We start from the raw sequence: 16,296 nt of genomic DNA on the forward strand, positions 1-16,296 counted from the left end.
ATTCCCACATCAGTAGCATTTAATGCATCAATTTCACTAGTCGTGCAAGTTGTGCTGGGTCTTGGATCATACGGTTCACACTACCAAGGACAAATTTTAAATTTTACAAACTGAGCCATCTAGCGGAAAATGAGCAAACAAATAAACAACAATTTAAATACATCTTAAAGGAAACTTTTTTGTTATAAGGTGTCGTCTTGATGTGATGCTGCACGCCGTGCTTAACGGTGCCTTCCCGAAATCCTGGCGGACGCGTTAAAGCGGGTACGCAGCAACGCAGCTTGTGGTATTCCGACTCACCGATTACGGTTTTGATGGTCGAAATATTATCAACCGCCGTATATCCTTGCGTAGAGAAACCAGTCAATTAGCGATTTGTTACGCGGGTCGATTAACAAACCGTAATGAGCTAAGAAGTCGACACCTATAATAGCGATATTCACGTTAGCGACCACGAATGACCACTTTAATTCACGTCGAAGCAATAAACTTTAATGGCACGTTTCCGTACGTCGCGTCGCAATCTTCGAATCGGCACCTGTGTCTACCAAGAAGGATTATGCAAATTTAAGTCTTTTACATAAATAATATCGGCGATGAGCTTGGCCATCGGTACTGGCCGTATCTACTTAAGGCGCGCATCGTTTTCCGACCACGAGCAAACACCGCGGCATTTGGTCGCGCGGACGGTATATCAACGTTCTCGATTGGCATTTTATGCTTGTTTTAAAAAATCACTCGCGGAATCGAAGGTTCACTTGTATGAATGAAATGATTTTACAACAAGCGTCTAACGAGGAATTCTTGACGCACTTGTTCAAGCATTCCTTTCATTTCTCTCCTCGTTGCTTGTTTTTTTGTTCTCTCCTGGTCTCTTGCATATTACTCTGGGTTTCTTGTTGTTGTCTGATGAGCATCTCGATCATATTGGCCAATTGTTGGAATTCCCCTGGGGCGTGGCTGATTTGTGGTTTCGGTATGTTGGTTTCGTCCATATCACTAGATGTTTCTTGACCTGCCCCGGCTTCCGCATATTGCTGGCTAGTTTCACTCCCTGAAGCATTTTCCTCTTAGATTTCGTGACTTCCAAAGATGTCTTGGATTTCTTGGAACGACATTTTATGAATTTGAATTTGAGTTTCTTCTTGTATTTGATTTCTTCCTTCGGCTTCTTAAATCCGGACCTTAATTCCATATACAATATACAAATGACCTACCTTTGTATCCCCCAAGATTTCAAAAATGTCAATAATTACTTCCAGAAAATTTAGAAATTCCTAACCGCTAAGTGTAAAAAATTACTACGCTGCCACTGGCTTAGTTAGAACCTATTTCAAACTCTTAAAAATAATCATAGAAGTCGAAACCCTTTCATAAAATCAAATCATACGCCACCAGTGGCTGTAATAATTTTAAATTCTAATTTGACTCGCAAGTCCCTTAATCCAGTGGTAACCGCAATTCGGCCCTCATGTTGATGCGCCAATTTGTAATAGCCCTTTTATTTATGCCTCACGTTTCTGCCTTACTTGATAGAAAATAAACCGCCCTATGAGGAACAAGATGACTATATCAAAAAAAAATTAAATTCAAATTCCACTACACTTAGGGTTTGTTTTTCTATTAATTACTCAATTAATTATATTTATCCTGAATTTTAATCCAATGTTAATCCGTGACCACGCCCAGTTTTAGGTACCTCGGTTTATGTAAAAATTTACTTAATACTAAATTAAATACATCAATGATTTTCATGACTCTAAACAACTAAGAAGATTGTGAAACACTGTGGAGTGCTAGCTGTATTTGATGCAGGCGATTTAGTAGCTGAACCGAACTCGACTGGTCCATACAAGCGTTATGTACCTACTATCCGAAACTACCGATTGTGTAACACATGGGAAACCAAGTACATTTTGGTTCGGATGACCAGCAATTTGCTAAATCACCAAATTGGTCAAATTATTGTATTTATTTGTCTTTTCCAACAAATTTTTATTTATGGCGCATATATATATATATATATATATATATATATATATATATATATAAAAATAAATTTGTTGGGAAAGACAAATACAATAATTTGACCTTACAAAGATTGGAAATGCGACGAACTTGGGGTAGTTTGCGCACACTCGGTGAGCTTTCCATTTAAATAAGTATCAGCGGAATAAAAATTACCATTTACTTAAGAAAATAAATAAATGTACAAGTACAATATAAATACTGAAAAATAGAAGACATTTTTACCGGAAAGAACTGTCCATCCAACAGCAAGTCGACCGAAATATGTCAAGAATGTAATTTTAAGTTAATTAGTAATAAGTAATTAAATAATGATAATAACAAAATTAAAAACAAATTCATTAGATATTATAACTACCTATTTCTAGGAATATATGACATTATCAAATGGACAGTGGACGTACCTACTTATTTGCTTAAATACCTATTATCAACTTATAAAAAGGTGGTACTTACAGACTATGCAGTTTATGTGTATATTACTTTAAAGCAGTTCGCATCACTGTTAAAAAGTATAGCAAATTCATCCTTAATTAAAAATCACGTACTGTTGGTCTAATATTTTGTGCATGGTTGGGTGCAACAATCACTTAAATTAAAAAGTCGATCAATACGAGTTATCTTGACTCTATATGCATCTATAAACATCTTTATAATTAAATTTATTTAATATCACCATCCATGTCTTTGGGGTTGCACAAGTCAACACAGAATGCAGAACCACAAAAAAACTATTTACTTGCACTGGTAATTAAATGACAACTGACGACGCACCCTTAGAATGAAATACTTGAATACCTACGTTTGTGCATTTAGTTGTCCAAGCAGTTTTTATTCGCATTTGCTTATTCCTTTGAAAGAAAACAACTGATAAATTAATATTCAAGTATAAATATCAAGAATATGTTTTATTTTATATACCCTGAATTTTTTAGTTTTGATTTTTTGTGCATTTTTCCAAAAATACTATTAAAAATACATCAAAGAACATAAAATTAAAATTTTTACTTTGCAAACCCTTGTAGTGCCTTAAATGCAGTGTCCTTTTAAAAGGACGATAGGTACATGGGGCAAGTAATAAAACTACTCAAGTATACCGTTTGAAAATGTTAATACAAATTTTAGAAAATAAAAGAGTTAACATAAGAGATAACATAAAAAATACAAAAATAAGATTATCTTTCCCCATGGTTTGTGATAAGGCACGAAACAGTCAATGTAATGTGCAAGGCGACGTCACATTTAAGACGCTTGGTTTTCACTTTTTTGTGACATACTCGGCACCTTGTTTGTTTTTCCTGCGAGGCCACTAGATGATCAATCCTGTCAGACCGCGAATCGGCGTTTTCTAAGCTGGAAGATCTGCCGCGCTTTCTCGATTCATTATTTGTTTCTAGAATAGCTAGAGCGATTCTTCTCCTAAATGTCAATTGGTCTAAACCTCCATTCTGTATTTTATGGAGCTGCCGAGCATTTTGGACCATCAATTCCGAGCAATAACATATAAGGGAAAAATACCATTTCTTGCCACGAATGTTCGTGCGGTATAAGCTGACATTTTGGTCGCACTGATCTACTAGATTTTGTTTTGTTTTTTTTTATTCATCACAGACTACTTGATTAAAATACAAAGACCGTTAATATAACTGGTATCTTCTTTTCAATCTTATGTTATGATGGCTCGTTGAAAAGAGAATTAAAAAATCTATCAAGTAATCTTTAAATTCCAATATGGCGCCCATTTAACTTTAGGAAGTTGGTAAATGTTCCTCAAAAGTGGCCATCTTAATTTTTTTTTGACATCAATTCTAAATTAAGCGTATCAAAGACGTATGGCAAGAGTATATATTTGTTTCCTTTAAGAAACCTTTCTTATGTGTGTAGCAACTAACTGAAACATATCCTGAACATTATCTGGACGAGTACCTAAAATTTCGGGCAGCAAATTATGGTGTAACCGAGAAAGTTTATGTTTAGGTCGGGTTACCAGATGGGGTGAGAAGTAAAAGAGTACTAAGTCCGTAGATTACTAAAGTAACACGATTCATTAACTTCAACGAAACGAAACATTGCCATTAACATAAACAAAAAAATTATGTTTTAAGTCAACGTCCGTAAAACTCAACCCATGCCAGACAATAAATGAATGCAAAGTATACGCTCTTATGCTTACAATGAAAAGATCTATATTTGCAAAGAAAATGTTGCGTCGTAAAGAGAATTCTTTGCTTTTTACCTCTTCCTCATAATTATATCTACAAAATTTAAAACTTACTTTCAATAAAACGTTGGTGGTTGGGAGTAATACTAGAACCCTGTAACATTGTCAATGCATTTCGTAGTTATTGGTTTTCGCTGTAGATGGCGACCTGAAAATGATTGGTATGTAATAAAAGTATCCAATTTATTCAGCCTGTCAATTATCTAGTTAAAAAGGGATGAAAAGATTATGAAAAATTACGTCGAGGAGTCAAGTTATAGATTAATTAAATGCTTCATAAACCCCCAGGAATATTTTGCATAATTTGAGTCAATCACACATTAAATTAACGCACCCTTCGCACGCATATTGGTATAAAAACTAGTTGGTCGAGAACTACAACCGTTCGCTCGCACTCGTCGCGATTAATTGACCAGGTGGTTTAACAGCGAGTTTCTCTTCAATTACACTAATTGGAATGAAAATAAATTCGTGTCAAATTATTATCATAATTTTCTAGGCGGTGATATGTCACGCAATATCATCCTGTTGAACCGTTTTAGTCAATTTCAACCCTTAAAAGATCTAGGTTTTCCACCGAGGAAAACAGTTATTCGCCAGTGTAAGTGGGGATTCTATTGGCTTTCCGCGAGAGCTTTGCATTAAACCGAACAGTTTTAGACCTCCAGCATTTCCCACCGCCGCCGTTGCCAACAGCACGCTTTGTTTTCGCCGAAATAAAACTAATAACATTTAAATTTGGTACTTAAATTAATTCAAGTGACTGAATATTACGTCCTGAAGTATAAAATCGCTGTGATTTTTTGCAAGTCCATTTAATAATGTTTGTATATTCCTTTCACGATTGACTGATACCTCAATTTTATTGTTATTTGAATGTTGCCGTACAGAGGAGTATTTTAAAAAGATTTAATGTTGTTGCTACAAACATTGTGTAATGTGCTAGAGGTTAATCTCGGAACTCGATCGTTGCCACATTTTATAAAGCTTTACAAGTACGAAACACAAAAAAAGTGCACGCCTGTGTTATTAGTGTGAAATTAAATTTATAGAGACTTCAACAAGCAATAAAATATTTTTTGTAACCTAAAGCAGAGTATTAAAACGCACAACTTTCGTACAGGGATTACATTAAATATTTTGTTTCACTGTTCAACCGACAATAATCCAAATGTACTGAAAGGTAAACACATTTCGTCCCACCCATAAGACTCCATTTTGAGATGGCAACAGAAACTCAAGTCAAAGTCAAAACTGAAGTCAACAACGTTAAGAATACTACGAAGGCTACTGTAAATAGAGTAAAGATTTCCATCCCAAACGTTGAGGTAATTCGATGTTTTGGTGTTGTAAAATTGCAGTTTGCCCAAATGTAGTTACTCTGAATGTTACATGTTAAACTAAAAGCTATTTCCATGTTTAGGTAACCGCGTAAAGGGCGAGGTTAGAAAGTTAACGCGTCAAAGCACTCGATAAGCTCATTTAAATTTTAAATTAATGAGAGTATAATTCATCCTTTGCTTTAATTAAAATTTCATTTACATATTTGGAAAATGCTTACCGCAACGGTACAGCTTTAAAAGCTGCTTCAGGCGACTAGAAACAGCAGCGTAAAATCGTTTCCACCACTTCATATGTGAACAGGAATTGTACCCACAGGTCTTGTTTATCACATAGTGGCCGAAAACTGAGGCAATTTCCATATTCCATAATGGTATCAAGTAACCCAAACAATTTTTGTTGGAAGAAGTACTAAGCTAGGATTTAACACTGAGAAAACTTTAAATATAAACGTAATATGTTTGTCCGAACCTATACTCGGCTTCGGCCTAAGAAGTACGCCTTTAATATAAATACGTGTTCATTTGGAATACGGAAAGTCGCCGAGATATAGTACAGCGCAGTACCTACACTACTTTAGTAATAGGGTAAAGTAATAATAATAATATTGCCTTTATTAAAAAAAAACAAGAAAAATAAACAACAGATAAGGTTAGTACAAGGCGAAGTTCAGATTAGCAGTAAAATAATGCCATCTGTTCTTACACTTAACCTTGAGTTGGTAGAGTAGAGATGCCTCAGCTTTTTTTAAACTGGCCTATTTTTTTAGCTATTAAACTTCCAGCTCAGGCAAAACTCAAAAATTAATGATTACCCTTTATTAATCAAAATACAATACCTAAAAACAAACAAAGCATAATTAAAAAAGAAAATCAACTAAAAAATCAATTCAACTCATTTGGCCATCTCTACCACCTATGTGGGGTGAGTTGGCCAAGGTAGGTGGGGAGTGATGTCCTATTTAATTTAAACGTTTTTTCTTCGTCATAAATTTTCCACAAATGTCGCACAAGTGTTCGTATTTGCTGCACCCTTCGTGGAGCCAATGTGAGCAATGCAAACATTGTATCCAGTCATCCTTCTTCATTGTTTTATAATAATCTTCACCACATCCTACACATTCATTTTCATTGGAAACTTCATCGGTATTATCGTCGTCTTCCAAGACTGGAATATCACCTTCAGATTCGCTTGAGGAAGACCTATTCACTTTCGACCGTTGATTTGCTTTCTTTTTAACCTTTTCTTTTCCCTTTGAATTCATAGGTTGTTTTGCCTTTTGTTTCTTTTGTTGGATATTATTGGATTCAGTTAAAACCATAGACACATGTTGTCCTCGTTTTCTGGCGCTTTCTATAGCTTTGAGCTTTGGGGGAGGTGAAACCTGATCTAAAATTTTTCCAGGCGTTATGGTTATGCTTGTTGAAACCATTGGCTCTTCATAGTTTTTGGAACTGCACGACGATGGACCTAGTTGGATCGAACTTTCCTGGACGTTTGTTGTTTTAGCAGGCTCCACGTTTTCATCGTTTTCAGGTTCAGGTGTTTGTGAGTCACGTATTCTTTGTTGGGGTGATTCCGGTCTTGAAGGTGCAGAGTTATCAGATAAAAATGTATAATCGGGGATTACAGATGGATTGTACGGAAAAATTCCCGTCGATCTAAATGCAGAAATCCCATTTTTAGGTACAGCTGCTTTACACCAAGCCTCATTTAGTAAGGGGCCAAATTGAAGCCTCCCAATTTTCCTCGAAGGATTTGTTCTAATCCAATTATTGGTCGCAACATTGTAAGCCGATTTAAGAGATTTAAAGACAGCTGGGTCTAATGGTTGTAACCAGTGCGTAGTGTGACTAGGGAAACTGATCATCACGGCGTTTTGTTCTTGGGCATACTCTAACATTTCAACGTTGCAGTGGGAACTGTGACCATCAACAACCAGTAACACTGGGCCATCGGGTTTGCGAGGCAAGAAATGATTCGTAAGCCAATCAAAAAAAAGGTCTGAATTTATATAGGCAGATTTTTGGTTCATGTAAACACGAGATCCTGGGGGCATCCCATCCTGGTACTCAGCTTGAAGGGTTTTACCTTTAAATATGCACGTAGGAGGTAAAAACGTGCCCTTCGCGTTGCAACAGCCTATTACAGTGATGGTCTCCCCTTTGTCACCTGAGGAAATGGCAGATACATTTTTGGAGCCTTTTTTTAGCGATAACATGTCCAGGGTTGTTGTTTAATTAGAGTCCTGTTTCGTCCATATTGAATATATGGCCAGGTTTTTCAAATAGATTGTATTTCTGCAAAACGGACTGTAGTAGATTAAAATAGGAATTTACTCTTGCTCTTGTCATTCCTAGACCTCGTGCTAGCGATACACCTACAATAAATAAATGAGAATGTAAAACATGTAAATATCTGAAGTGCATACTTTCTGCTTTCCTTACAGAGAGTTGATAATTTCTTCTCAAAAACGATCGAAGCCAGTCTTTTCCTGCCATTCCATTTTTAGATTTATGTGGTATGTTTAAAGCAACTGCAAACTCAAATGCCATTTTTTGCAGGTCTGTATATCTGGGAGCAAATCCGCAGTTTTGTCATTTCAATATGTGCTGGACCAACTTTTTTTCATTAACAACTAACAACTGCTTGGTCCCATTGCACCTTTGAGGGAATTATTTGTTTGTAGTCTTCTACGAAGGGTCCTAGCCGGAATATCGTAAGCACGAGCTGCGGCGTTAGACCCCATCTCCCCGTTTACGACTACCTCCATCGCGGATACTAAATTCTCTTCCAACCATTTCCCTCTTTCTTGAGAGCACCTTTTGTATGTTGTCGGCATCCTGCTATGGAAACAATGTTAAAAGTAATAGGCCATCTAACCCAATGTTTTTCGGGGCATCTCTACCAAATAACAGGGAGAGATGCCGCAGTTCACATTTCGGGTTTATCCACACATGTTGGAAAGTGTGTTGTGTATGTTTAAAAAGGATGAGTTGATTATTGTTGAAGTGTGATGAGTTTTTGTTTTTGTAAAACGTCAGATAAGAAATTGTGATTTTGACAGGGAAAAGAAAAAAAAAACGATTTGAACTTAATCCGTGACAGGACTCATTTTGTAAATAGAATTGATTACCTATTATTTTAGGTAAGAACCACATAATTATATATATATATATATATATATATATTATTATTATATATAATATCTATATATATATATATATATATATATATATATATATATATATACATATACACAATACGAAGTCACTTCCAAAATAGATACACAACATTCGTTGTCACTTCCATTTTTACGTAGTCACTTCCAATTTCGGAAGTGACTACGTTTTTCCTTGTTGTTAGCTAATTTCGCTTATAGAGGTCATTGGCATGCCATATAAGAAAAATAGCTTGGAAGTGGCTACGTGTTAAACTTATCGGTTAAGTTTGGACTTAGTTCTCATATATGCCACTATCGCCACCATCGCTTATATGGTTTTCATATGCTATACGTAGTTACTTCCGTCATATAAAGTGTACCATGTCACATCCGAAATTTGGCATCCATGTTTCTGTGAATCCAAATACATTTTGCTATACGTGGTGTTAACGTAAACACGTCCGTTAAATTTGTCGGTAAAGTTTTATTTTGTCATGATAACCAGAGGAAGAAAATTACTTAAACTTGTACTAAATAAGGGTAAGTGGATGTATTTCTATATTTAACTGAGAATTGCTGATATTGTATTATTAAATTCATAACGGTTTATCATTCTGACTCTTATTTCAAAGGAAATTTTTAGCAACAAACAGCATGACGTGTTTTGCCATTTAATTATGTGTTTATTTTTTATTCTTCTATATAGAGGGTAATGGTGATGTACCCACATCTTCGGATGGTTTGAACATCCAATGTTCTACTCCGCCTTTGGAGCCACCAGAAGATAATTGTGATGTACCCACATCTTCGGATGTTTTGAACATCCAAAGTTCTACTCCGCCTTTGGAGCCACCACTGGATGTATGCAGCAGTACTGCAAAAACTATCGTAAGATCTTATTATTTTTCTATCTATGAAACAATTTTAACATAGTTTTCCTGAAATCAGAGGCAAGGTACTATTTTCACTCCTAAAATGCGGAGTGAAGATTTCGTTTCTCTGACTAATCACTTTAAATTTAATCACAATGCGCATTTATCCGTCAGTTTCTTTATGGAAACCGAAAAATGCTGTTCCTCGATAAATTTGTAAATCATTGTATCGATTGTATGAATTTCCTGTGATCACATGGATTTAGCCAATTAATGCGCCAATTTCGTTCAAAAAGAGTCACAATGATCGTATCGAGACCCAAGTTAATTTTTGGCCATGAATATATTGATTTTGACCAATATATGTTAGCTATGTAAGGACCAGATAGGACATTCATAAAATCGTGCCTACGTCCGTCCGTCTATCCGTATGCACAATAACTCTTGAACGAAAGGTCGTAGGCGCTTGAAATTTAGTATTTGCATGGGTACCCCTCCATACCATCAGTACATGCGCTATTTTTCCACAGGATTGGATAAATCAAAGCAACTTTGATGATGGGCACCATAACAAGTTAACCGATTTTAAGGAAAAGTTTGAGAATGTTCAGCCAGTACCAAAACCCTGTGGTTTAATCGCTTGTAATTGCAGCCACATATCAGGGTCAGAGCCGTCGGTCGATGATTCTTATCTAGATCGCGATTTTATACCGAACAGTGACGATACAACATCTACTAATTCGGAGGTATCGTATGATCTCACTAAAAGCGTTATCGAGGAGGGTAACGAAAATTATTCACATGGTAAACTAGCAAATATACGTCGTAGTAGTATAATTATACACCAGGACGTATCCATTTTCACGGTATACCTAATCTTTTAGATGTTGAATTGTTAGATATTTATTACTTAGGATTATTTGTAGAAACATACTAACAGTGGCATATCAATTTTAAACAATCTACCTTATACTGGTGATACTAATCTTATCAATGATACTTTAATGATCGACAAACGTCAAAATGAGCATCCATCACCACACGTAAGTGCAGATGCTAGACCTCAGATTGAAGACAATGTTCATGAACCGTTATCAAATGTACTGAAGGTATGCATCAACGGGTAGGTAGTGTGTTGAATAAATTTACCTAGTATGTTCTCAATAGCGGCTAAAGAAAAACCAGAAGAAGGTGGTACATTGCAAGTTTTGCCAGGAAGACATTAACACGTTGAACTTTATGCGGCATGTTAAAAGAAATCATGGTAGTGAACAAGAAGTCCACACCATATTTCAATTGCCAAAAAACAGCAAAGAAAGACGCCGTGCTTTTGCAATTTTACGTAACGATACTAATTTTGAATTATTTATAAATGGAAATGTTCGCCCTAATAGAAAATTGGTAAAGGAACCGAAAATTAAAATTAAGTACTACCCTTGCGCGTACTGCAAGGGAATATTTGCAAGACAATACTTAAAACGCCATGTAAAGTCGTGTTTTTTAAAAGATTCCGAAAAGAATCAAAGCAAAATTTTGTCTTTATCACAAACAGTGACTGCATGCGCTATGGACCCTACAAACGTTCTCTCCAAGTTAAATGTCAAAGAGCAGGTAAATTACCTTGAAAATGTAACATTTCTCTTGAAGCCATAAGTTACTAGTAACTGCAAAATAAAACAATAATATATGCGAACGACATTTGTGAGGATGTTACACCTAGAAAATTAAATGTTGCTGAGCTATCTAAGAGATGTACAATGTGTCATATCGTTAATGCCCATTTCACTAAAGAAATGTGTGAACTAGTCACCTAAAATCGGAAGAGCGCAAAATTCCGAGTTTGAAATCTGATAGATTCTACCCTTCTACTGAACTCTTCCTTGAAGTTTTATTACCATATTTTTCATAGATTAAGAAACAGTGGTGCGAGTATTTTATCCGTCCTTTCGCCTGTGTCTCTTAGAAATCTCAACAACATTCAATTTTCTAGGTATAAAATTCTCACAAATGCAGCAAGAAAGAATTTTGAAATACAAATTTTGGATGATTTAAGAAAAACCATCATTTACTTATTTACCAACTTGGTCGGGGAATAGGCAAAACTCTGATGCATAGAAACCAAATTTTACGTAGGAACTTCAGATTTTGGTATTATCATTTGATAGGGATTTGGTTGAAATATATTTTAGTTCCATATATTTCAACCAAATCCCTATTAAAATCGAAACTAAAAAATTGAGAACTTCATATGTAAAATTATTCTTTGAATCTTGGAGAAGCATTACAAGATGCCAATGTATCTACAATCTACGTATAAAAAATAAGTTTGCTCATATAATGCTCGTATGCGAAGACTATACAGGGTGCCTCTAAAAGGTCTGTACAACACGCTACCATAGGTTCTTTATAAAAATAGGCCGATTTGACCCAACTCACGTCTATCCAAAAGTGCTTCGGTAAGGCGCCATCGACCACCAAAGATCTTTAAAAAAAATCGTACTTTTTATTTTATCGGAAGATGATTTTACGGATTAAAATAAAATTCGGGATGTGAATGTAAAAAGGTCTTTATGATATCATTTTTTTAATTGTAGCCGCTGTGTAGGTGGTATGGTAAAATAAAAAAACTTTTTAATTAACCGTTCTGAATTTTTACCCACAGGAAGACAGTTTATTTTCAAGCATTTTTTGTCTCTTGATGAATTTCATTATCTGTGATGGTTTACGAAAAAAAAAAATAAGTTTAGGTATGATCTGGGGTATGATGTATGGCAATGGGATCACTACCAATGCGATTGTTCATAGCCTACCTCTATTTCCAACTTGCACAGATATTTTCTATTGCAACATTCATACTTATTGTAAATGTCGTGCATCATTTTAGTTTTTTTTTTTCGTAAACCATCACAGATAATGAAATTCATCAAGAGACAAAAAATGCTTGAAACTAAACTGTCTTACTGTGGGTAAAAGTTCAGAACTGTTAATATGACCGTTAAAAAGTTTTACACCTCTTTAGATGTGGATGGCCAGTATTTTACCATCTACATAGCAGCTACAATTTAAAAAAATGATATTATGAAGACCCTTTTTACATGAGACATTCACATCCGTAAAACCATAAAAAATACGATTTTTTTAAGATCTTTGACGGTCGATAGCGCCTAACCGAAGCACTTTTGGATAGAGGTAAGTTGGGTTAAATTGACCTATTTTGATACCAAGAACCCATGCTAGCGCTTTGTACAGACCTTTTAGAGACACCCTGTACATGTATATTAAGATTTATCAATTTATGGCTTGAAAAGAAATTCCTAGAGCTTAGAATTTGGACTACAGCAAGGATTTTTTAGGTGTTTGACATAATGAAACCAGATGACATTGCTTTTGAAGCGAAGAAGGATCTTTTAATAGCCAATTTTGGCGAGTCTTATTTAAAAAAACATAGGCGTGAAAGAATGGCCTATTCATGCAGTAATAGAATGCGTGAACTTTCAAGGATATTATTAAATTTTCGCATGATAACCAATAATAATAAAGCTAATTTTAAAGATATATTGCATCCTAAACACTTCGATACTGTATTAATGGCAGTTCGGAAGATTAGTGGTTTTGACCACGAAAAGAAGTCATTTCAAACTCCAAGTTTGGCTATGCATCTAGGAACCTCATTAAAATTAGCATGCGATGAACTTACACACCTGGTATTAAAACAAAGTAAAGGTTTCAGATGTAAATCGGCGGAAGATGCCCAGGTTTGGCTTACGAATATTAAGAATTTTAAGAAACTGGTTGAATCGCGATGGACCATAGAAATTTCGTCTTTAGCTAATAAAGATCTTCAAGAAAAGCGTTGGAAAAAGCCGCTATTACTACCATTGGTGAGCGACGTGAAAAAGTTTAGAGACGAAGTGACTAAGTTGGCAAATGACTCCGTATCCCAGCTACTTTTAAAAGAGAATAAACGCGCATTTAAATTATTAATACAATGTGTCTTATCGTTACTAATTTTGTTTAATCGTCGCCGAATAGGTGACGTTCAATATCTTAAGATCAGCGACTACAAATCAGATAAAAAGAGCAACTACACAGATTTCGACCATGTACTTACGGATGTGGAAAGATCATTGACCCAAAAATACAAGAGAGTACTCAACAGCGGTAAAGGTTCGAGGGCTGTTGTCATACTTATACCTGAAGAACTGCAAAACATGATTAATGTTTTATTAGCGGAGAGAAACAAGTACATATTAGACTCTAACAATGACTATGTGTTTGCCATGCCCGACAGTACGATTAAATGGGGAAAAGGTGATGTGGCAATTCGGGCATTGTGCAAAAAAATTCAAATTGAAAACCCTAAAGCTATTTCAAGTAACAACCTGCGGAAACAGATTGCCACTGTAACCCAAATTTTAAGTTTAAAACCAGAAGAGGCAAAACAGTTTGCAAATTTCATGGGGCATACTCAAAAGACTCACGATGAGTTTTATGAGTAAGTAACAAGCAACGACTGAAACATCAGATATCATCTACTTACCTTTTTTAAATGTATTAGATTACCGGTTGACATTTACCAAACTGCAAAGGTGTCAAAATTGTTGATGATGATGGAGAAAGGATCTATGCCAATCGAATATAAAGGAAAGTCGTTGGAAGAGATAATTATAGATTTTAACCTAGAATATGCGGAGGAAGACAAAATTGACGGTAAATTTAGGTAGATTTCAGTTACTGTGAAACATTAAAATATTTATAGGCACAATAAATAAAAGAAGTGAGGAGCCTCCAGGATTTTATGCAAACGAAAGATCTATTGAGATTGTAAATACAGGATTTAATGGTATTATTTTTTGTTTCCACAACCTTCATTTACTTACCTATATTATGAACTTTCAGATGTGAATGATCGAGAAAATCGAAGTCCCTGTAAGTAGAAATGCTATTTCTTTAAAGAGCCGAGATATCCATCACCTATAACCTATTCTACCAATAAAGCCATCATTAGCACAATCGTAACTAAGGAATTTATTTGGCGAATAAATGTATTGATAGATGGATATTTCGGCTTTTTGGTTATTTTTATTTCAGTAGTAGCGGAATGGATTTCTCTTATGGCCGGTTGTATAATGTCAGTTTGAACCTCCGGTGGAAATCAACCTGCGGTTGAACGTCAATCATGGGCCTTATTTTCATCATGGCTGACATTTTATCCAATCACTGACGTTCAACCGCAGGTTGATTTCAACCGGAAGTTCAACCAGACGTTATACAACTGGCCCTTAATTTAAAACAATACTTATCTATACATTTAATACTTTTAGGTTCCTCTCCCCAAGAGGAATTATCATCAGGTACCATTGCCAACTAGCATTTATTGAAATTTAAATGTAATTGATATCGTTTTCAGATATAACTGTTGCAGCTAATGAAAGGTCTCGGACAGTACCGCAAATACCATCAGGTAGGTACCTAAATAAATTTTTGGTACACGCTCTCCAAAATTGTTACTTTCCGTATCCATTTGAGTCCGCAAAATAAATCTTTAACGGCCTACTTAAAGTGTGATAACTTCAGATAGAACATATAGGTAGAGTTTAGACTATTTTTTTAGAGCTTTTACCAAAAAATTTTGTATGTACCACGTACGCAAAACGTTTTAGCGCACTTATCTCATTATAGACTCGGCTCCTCTGTCGCCTCGTCTTTAATACCGATTTGTTCGCTCAAACGGTATTTTGCGTACTTGATACATAAATATCTATTAAACTAAGCCAAACACATTTTTTTTTCAGATTTACCGATCCATGCGTCACCAGAAACATCTCGGATAGTACAGGACAGACCATCAGGTACTTTCGATTATGAAGTAAGAAACCAAATATACATAGGTATCGCTTTCAGATTTAATTGACGCTGATAGTGTAGCTGAAGTTCCAAAGAGAAGTGGACAGAGAACCTGTAAGTATTAGCATAATTTGCTAACTACTACATTTAAATTTCCAGATTGGTCTAATCGGGAACTTCATTTATTAAAAAAAGAGTTCAGTGTCTACATTAATAAAGGTACCTATCCAGCAGGGAACGACATAAAGGAATTTCTTGAAAGAAATGGAATAAACAGAAGCGTCATTGTAACCAAATCAAAGCTACAACATTTGATTAAAACTAAAAAAGGACTATAAACTACAAGAAATGTTACCTTTATTTTACGTAATAGAATACATTTTTATTTTATTCTTCCACAATGTTTGTTTTATTACTAGTTAAGTACAATTAATGTTGTGCACCTACAGTCGACAGACCTTATGCGGTAGTAAGTAGATTGATATACATTTGGTAGATACGCACCTAGATCTTCAACACATAGGTAGCTGCAAAACGAATGGCATAATTTGACTTACCCACGTGCATCATAGTATGAAACCTTGATGTGTTAAACAGGATATGCTATAGCTTTTATTGGTCCTTCTAGGTCTGGAGTTTAAGTTAAGTTGAGTTCGTAAAGCAGCTGCGGTCACTTAAAAATAAAACCTTTTAAATAAAATAAAAAGAACAAATGTAGAACTTACCTCCACTCCACGGTGTTCCAATGACAGTCGCTGTCAACACACGCCGGAACAGGGCTATTAACGGAGAAAAATATGACAAAATTAAAATATAATGATAAT

At 35.3% G+C, this 16,296-nt stretch overlaps 1 protein-coding gene and 1 long non-coding RNA gene across 4 annotated transcripts; one reads left to right on the top strand and one right to left on the bottom strand.

Moving 5' to 3' along the window:
* Positions 1-8,859: 8,859 nt before the first annotated feature.
* On the top strand, positions 8,860-15,873 carry LOC116159741. 3 transcript variants are annotated; one of them, XM_031472819.1, is made up of 15 exons: positions 8,860-9,293; positions 9,460-9,641; positions 10,156-10,220; positions 10,278-10,491; positions 10,552-10,734; positions 10,793-11,236; positions 12,979-14,120; positions 14,184-14,335; positions 14,385-14,468; positions 14,525-14,554; positions 14,950-14,979; positions 15,036-15,089; positions 15,421-15,477; positions 15,530-15,586; positions 15,632-15,873. In XM_031472819.1, exons 1-15 carry the CDS (start codon positions 9,248-9,250, stop codon positions 15,808-15,810), a joined length of 2,919 nt encoding a protein of 972 aa, XP_031328679.1. In that variant the 5' UTR covers positions 8,860-9,247; the 3' UTR covers positions 15,811-15,873. The 3 variants fall into 3 exon arrangements, with proteins under 3 accessions (XP_031328679.1, XP_031328677.1, XP_031328678.1); XM_031472817.1 differs by having other exon boundaries at positions 10,156-10,491; XM_031472818.1 differs by lacking the exon at positions 14,525-14,554 and having other exon boundaries at positions 10,156-10,491.
* Positions 15,813-16,286, bottom strand: LOC116159742. Its single transcript, XR_004143040.1, has 2 exons — positions 16,198-16,286; positions 15,813-16,145 (listed from the first exon to the last, which is right to left on the bottom strand). It is a non-coding gene; the product is annotated as an uncharacterized LOC116159742 (long non-coding RNA).
* Between the last annotated feature and the right edge of the window lie 10 nt (positions 16,287-16,296).

This window comes from Photinus pyralis, unplaced genomic scaffold (assembly GCF_008802855.1).
Source record: "Photinus pyralis isolate 1611_PpyrPB1 unplaced genomic scaffold, Ppyr1.3 Ppyr1.4_LG1, whole genome shotgun sequence".
NCBI lineage: Eukaryota > Metazoa > Arthropoda > Insecta > Coleoptera > Lampyridae > Photinus > Photinus pyralis.